The sequence below is a fragment of the Barbus barbus genome (assembly GCF_936440315.1).
Source record: "Barbus barbus genome assembly, chromosome: 9".
NCBI classification, from domain to species: domain Eukaryota; kingdom Metazoa; phylum Chordata; class Actinopteri; order Cypriniformes; family Cyprinidae; genus Barbus; species Barbus barbus.
Genome location: NC_136737.1, coordinates 15,607,772 through 15,614,562, shown reverse-complemented (window position 1 = coordinate 15,614,562; position 6,791 = coordinate 15,607,772). Strand labels below are relative to the sequence as shown.

General features: G+C 38.4%; 2 protein-coding genes across 2 annotated transcripts in view; one reads left to right on the top strand and one right to left on the bottom strand.

Annotated features, from left to right (window-relative positions):
* Positions 1 to 1,595: 1,595 nt before the first annotated feature.
* On the bottom strand, positions 1,596 to 2,411 carry tssk6 (testis-specific serine kinase 6; the record flags this gene model as incomplete). Its single annotated transcript, XM_079425730.1, has 1 exon — positions 1,596 to 2,411. The coding sequence occupies one exon, from the start codon at positions 2,409 to 2,411 to the stop codon at positions 1,596 to 1,598; it is 816 nt and encodes a 271-aa protein (XP_079281856.1).
* A 1,323-nt stretch (positions 2,412 to 3,734) lies between these two features.
* Positions 3,735 to 6,791, top strand: part of LOC306874550 (yjeF N-terminal domain-containing 3-like) — a 35,744-nt gene continuing 32,687 nt past the window's right edge. Inside the window, exon 1 of the mRNA XM_079424684.1 lies at positions 3,735 to 4,070. Within this exon, the coding sequence (XP_079280810.1) occupies positions 4,012 to 4,070 (59 nt within the window). The 5' untranslated portion in view covers positions 3,735 to 4,011. The remainder of the gene's footprint in view (positions 4,071 to 6,791) is intronic.

Below are 6,791 nucleotides of genomic sequence, written 5' to 3'. Positions count from 1 at the left end.
TTGAATAAATTTATTAAACTTCTGAGTGTTTGATGGAGTGTGAAATGGCCTTTGGTCAGGGTGGACAACATGTTAATTTGATATGAATGAAAATGAGGACGTGAGGGATATAGAAATAAGTTTTTAAGGAACAAAATAAAAATCGCAATATTCTCATGATGTTCCAAATCTGATTGAAATTCATTTTTAATATTCATGCATCTGTAGCCATACAAATTCATAGTGACCAATAAGGTCCAAGTTCCAAATATTATATACCTTGCTGACTTAAAATTTTTAGTTTAGTCAACTTGAAATTTTAAGTTGCTCAATGTTAATTTAAGGGACAACTGAAATACTTTAGATGAATACACTACAAATTTTAAGTCAGCGGGGGTAACAAATTTTGTTGAAACAATTTTTTTTTACAGTGTTGGTTTGGAACAACATGAGTGTATTTATCGTTAAAATTGATCTTTGCCTCAAGTTTTTTTCCCCACATTCTAAGATCAAATAATTTTTCTTAACAGAATCAAATGTTTTATTGATTTATTATTGAAGTGTGTATGGTGTATGGTGTGACCCATACTCGGAATTCGTGCTCTGCATTTAACCCATCCAAAGTGCACACACACAGCAGTGAACACACACACACCGTGAACACACACCCGGAGCAGTGGGCAGCCATTTATGCTGCGGCGCCCGGGGAGCAGTTGGGGGTTCGGTGCCTTGCTCAAGGGCACCTCAGTCGTGGTATTGAGGGTGGAGAGAGCGCTGGACATTCATTCCCCCCACCTACAATCCCTGCCGGCCCGAGACTCGAACCCGCAACTTAAAACTTAAAATTTCAAGTTGACTAAACTAAAAATTTTAAGTCAGCAAGGTAACAAATTATTTTAAGTTGAAAGCTTTTTGGAACGATTTTTTTTTACAGCGAATATATTTTTGAAAACCTTTTTCTTTATAACATGAAAGTAGACGACTTTCCTGGTCGTGGTATTGAGAGCGCTGGACATTCACTCCCCCCACCTACAATCCCTGCCGGCCCGAGACTCGAACCCGCAACCTTTGAACTACGAGTCCGACTCTCTAACCACTAGGCCACGACTTCCCCAAATGTTAATGTTAAAATAACGTACCACAATATGTTTTAGTATTTTCAGCATTTAAATTAAGTTATATATAGTATTTTAAGTTGAAGTTTCTATTAAAAAATAGAATAAAATATTTTACATTTTAACTGATAACTATTAAGTATATGTATACAATATGTTGAAATAAAAATGCAAAATAAGTTGAAATTTTGTATACATCTTGATTGCTGCAGATAAAATTGTATTACATTGCTCTTCGACCACCTTGCTCTTAAGATAGCTGTAACATCATGGGCCATTACAAAGACCCACCACAGTCAACCACTACTTTGAGTAATTCATTTGATAGTTTCTCCATTAATCTATTACTATTCTGCCTCAGACTGTTCTCCCAAAACTGATCATTTTCCTTAGTTTTGACTGGAATTCAAATATTAGGACTATCCAAACTCTCCCAGCTGAATGGATTTGTAACACTGTGTTTCTTTGCATTTGCACATTTGTTTTATTAGCTTGTGTGCTTTAGCTTTTTCCCTTCTGCATCCACGGATGTTCTGCCACCTGCTGAATGGTTGGACGTGTGGAAGGATTGAACTGGAGCAGAGTACGGATGAAGACCTTGCATGGTTCCTGAACACCAGCGTCATCTGAAAAAACCAAAGGCTTTCGTTGAAGACGGTGAAGTCGCCTCAAGTTGGTATCATCATATGGCATCGATCCAGTCACCATGACGTACAGAATCACCCCGAGGCTCCATATATCATACTTCTTTGGGTCATACGGCATTCCCATGATGACTTCTGGTGGAGTGTAGGCTGCAGAACCACAGAAGGTCTCACTGAGCTCTGAAGGGTCTTGAACACAGCGGGCGAAACCAAAGTCTGTGATTTTAACTTGTTCTTCGGCTGTCAGCAGTATGTTTTCGCACTTTAGGTCCCGATGGATAATGTCCATCTGGTGGAGGTAGCTGATGGCACTGACCATCTGAGAGAACAGGTTTTTGCTTTGGTCTTCTGAGATGCGTTTAACTTCATGTATCTTCTGAAGGAGATCTTTTGCTGCAGCTTCCATCACAATACAAAGTCGTTTACCAGCCACCTCAATTAACTCGTGCATTTGCACAATGTGCTCGTGATTCACTCGTCTCAGAATCGCCAGTTCCCTTGGGAGAAACTTCTGGACGAAATCCTTAGGGGCCTTTACGCGGTCCACAATTTTGATGGCCACATTACTGTGGTGCTTCTGTGAAGTGGCAAGCTTGACTTGGGAAAAACTTCCTTCACCAATCTCAGCTATGAACTTGTAGCCCATGCCTTTCAAAACGTTATTAACAGACATTGTTTTAAATCTCAAAAGAGTTTAAGACAGCTTCATGAATACTTTGTGCTTGGCCTTGAGCTTGGATCACGTTCTTCACCCTTGCTGCAAAGTATTTTGAAAGAGGCATTTGAATACCACATTCTGAGAGATATCAGCATTCTAATTTATGATGTCATAATAGAACATACAAAATGGAATTCATGGACAACTTATGGACACATACCAAGTTCTAAGAAGAAACAGTCAGCCGTCTGGTTTTTATTTGTACCCCCATTAATGCCTAATTTATCATTTTGTTAAGAAGACCTGACTGATTGTTGAGAACTTATTTTAGAAGTAAACGCTTAAACAAACTTTTGTCAGTTGTAAAACTGTCAAACATGCAATCGTTTTCACTTTTTCTGACTCATTTTCAAAAAATGAAAGAAAAAAGATGGAAATACAGATAGCAGTTGCACCCTCAGAGAGAGAGTAGGCTAATATATAGCTCTGACTTCCCAATATGACTTTATATCTCATTATTGTTATTTTAACTGCGACGTACTTTATCGCACATTTTGACTCTTTTTCTTACTTTTAACATTATTTAAAAATAGCCGTTTTTATTTGTCATTCTGAGGCGGGAAACAGGCTTCCTCACATGGTTCGCGCCATAAATGCAGTTCGATTCTGCAACCATCATTTTAATGAGAGACCAGCGTTGAATATTCGCGATATTTATAACAGTATGTCACAGTTAATTGTTTCACGGAAACAATCCACTAACCACCAATACGATGAGCAAAAATATATCTTGTCGAGCATTTAACGAGTTATTTCAACGTCCTACATCAGGTTCATGGCCGGTGAGTACTGGAATGGATCATTAAGTTCACTCTAATTGCATGTCCACAAATGCCTCTCATTAGTTTAGATAAACTGGAGCTCAATTATATTCCTTACGTTTCAATAGGAAACGTTGTGCCTGCAATGACACGATATGACCTCTAAACGGCAGTGTGGCGCTAAACTGTAGCCATCTCCATGAATCCAGTTTTTATTAGAACACTTATATTATTTGAATTATTGCAAACATTGCTGATTGTTCATTTTAAATGCAAATGAGACAATTTGTGCATGTTTATAATAGGATTTTGCACTTTAACATGTTGCACTGTTTGTTTTATATGTAAGTTAAGCAGAATCACAATTGACATGAATTAGTCTTAACTATTATCTATTTTAAATGGTCAAACCTTGAATATTAATCCCTCACTGCATGAATATATGCATGACCAGTAGTATTACATAAATAATGTACCAAAGCAACACCGCGATGAATAAGCGTTTGAATTCAAACAGACATATTCACACTCTCGTACTGAGGATGCTACATCTGAAAGGGATGCGGTTCATTCTTGACTGAGCTCTCCAGCATCAGGGGTGCTCAGCCAATCAGACGGCACTCCCGGTGTCTCCCTGCATCTTAATTGGCTGACACTTCCAGCAAGAGTAGCTGATCTACGCGTGGAGCCTGGGATTATCAGCCAGTAGACAGAAGCAGGGCACACAGTGAGAAAAGAAAGAGCAATAAAGAGGGTGACTGTTGCCAGAGATAAGCGCGGCTAAATCAATCAAGATGAACCACAGTTCCAATGAGAAAGAACCTGAGACCATAGAGCCACTGCGTTATCTCAGGTAAGCTCTTTTATTTTCATAAGGTGACTAAATTGGACATACAGAACCTTTTAAGACAGGTTTGTGTTTAAATGCATCTTTAATAGGGATTCCAGTAAGGGTGAGTAATATTTCCACAATCCTTTCAGGCTAACTTTTACGTAAATACGATTTGTAACACAGAAGGATGGCTGTAATATCCCTGGCTGTCTAAAGAAAATGCATCTAACTTAATTTCCTCCAAGCTTTCCTGTTTACAAAAATAAGACACATTGATTATGATCAACGTGCTTTAATAACCTGGAAATGTGGCTTGTAAGCAAACAGGTGGAAGGAACGGTCCACTTCAGCTCTTTCTACAGCAGTTTGTTGGTGATTTAGGCATGTCGACAAAGGTGATGTGACATTTTAGCTGCTGGACGTTGTGATGGCAACATCATGGCCAGCGATTTGCTCTTTAAACAAGCGGGAGGTCGCCTGTTTCCTGAGCTGAGTGAAATATGGCATGTTAGAATTGCTTTCTAAAGCATTATCAGTATATAAAAGTGTCAGTTTAATCTAACATCTGACAAATTGCCTCATATTCCTTGTGAGGTTTAGATATAGCAGATGCAGCCAGAGAATATATTTCAAAAATGACACAGAACAAATATTGTTTTGATCAGAAGCCCGAGCGGCACAAGGTTTGCTTTCTATACTGGGCTTTCCTGGCAAGAGAGGCCCTTGAAGCTCTTCACACCAACCCACGGTGTTTAAAATACGGTGGTCGGCAAGAGATGAGGCAAATTCTACAGTTTAAGGGAGGATGGAATAACAGGATTTAAGGATTTGCGGTTTAACGGCGTGGTTTCAGGGGAGATTAATGTTCCTACAGTAACTTAAAACCCTCATAGCTAATAATGGTTTTGCGTGGAAACCACATAGTGTGAATGCAAACAATTGGCTTTTCTATTATTATTTTTTTAAACATACTGATTTGTGGATTCGTACTATCTTGGGATTTTTACGTGTTAATGGCCCCTGTGTCCTTTTATTGACATCAGGTATTGACGCCGAAACCAAGATGGACAACATTGGGCTAGAAAAATTGGATTTTAGAATTGCAGGGATCTTTCTTCATCGACAGCCATTCAAAACTAACATTTTAATGACATATTTTTGCAAGCTGCATACAGTATCCACTAACTTCAAAGCAGATTTCTTGTGAATGGGTGAGGCTTCTAAATCATCAGCTGTAAATAACTAAAAGTATAATAAAGTGCAATAAAACTGTTAAGTTTGCAACGTCAAGCAGCATAACAGACTGTTTGGTACAGCTAAGACAACTGGAAGCCTCATACATTCAAGTAAAAGATGTCTTGCATTAAAAATGAAGTGGATAAATGCTAATGTCACTAGTCAAGGGCTAGCATGCACCACTGACATGATATTATTTCCTGTTTCAAAATGATGTCACATGGCAGATGATTGGCTCAAAAACAGGACAGATTTCAAACTGTCTACTTCTGAGGATTCATGCACTAACCTGGCACCTCTCATTCAGATAAAAAGGAATGTTAACAGCTAGTTTTCCTCACATATTATATGTTAAATTTGTCGTTTCTTCTTTATTTAGAATTGTGCGCCTTTTGGACCCAACAGTTGCAACACATGAAGAAAAAAGTTGCTGGATAGGAGTTACCTGCTGTTATTATGGTGTGGAAGTTCTACCTGATTGCGCATCCACCCAGTTGTTCTCCACAGTCGTGCGCAGCTCTGTTTCATTTCTGCTGGGTGTTGGGGTTTATTTATAGACAAGACTCCAAATGCAATAACAGAGCAGCCTGCATGATTTGTGGTTTGTTACCAGGCAATGTATTACTTCTAATGGTGTACCCATTAAAGTTAGATTATGGAGCTGAAATCTCAATTTACTCAGTCTGTCAAGAATGCAACAGAAGTGCCAGTCGCGTTGTGATACAGGTGCGACTGGCAGAATATTTTCAGTCAGTTCAGTTGGAATATTTGATGACCCTTTTGGGTCCTCATGTATTGATGTCTAATGCTCAATCAATTTACAAGATCGTAGAGGTGTCCACTGTCATTGTTCTCAGCTGGTCAAGCAAAATACTGTCACACACACCATCTGGCTCTTCAGCTTTGATGCCAGAAGTTGTCTGATGTGCCATCAATCCAGATCTATCAAATGTGATCCAGCTTGACTGGACAAACCCACGTGAGCACAATTATTCAAAGTAACCACTGGGCCACGACTCAGGCCAGAGACAAAGAGCCAAAAATCTTCTTAAATGTAATAAATGGATAATTGATAACTCAAATTGAAACTGTTTATAACCCCTGTGAGTCTGTTTGAAGCTATAGAATTTGGAATAACATAGCATACTTTATATAAAAAAAAGCGAGAAATAGTAATATTAATATGATAGTATACTATTATAGTATACACATTATATGTTGTTAAAGCATTTTTAATTAAATGATACTCTATATGAGAAACTGAAACTGCCAGTAGGTGGCGATAAAAGAGTCATTCATTTATTCGATTAGTTCAAAATTAAGTAAGTGGCTCTCTTTATGAAAGGGTCATTGAATCATTGGTTCACCCGATTCGTTCAAAACACATTAATTCATTCATAAATGAACCACAGCAAGCGTTTTGCTTGCAGATGCACAAGGCACAACTGTTCTATTGTGGTTTTATCCACTTTATTTTTTCAACGCAGAAGTAAGCCGTTTTCTGTG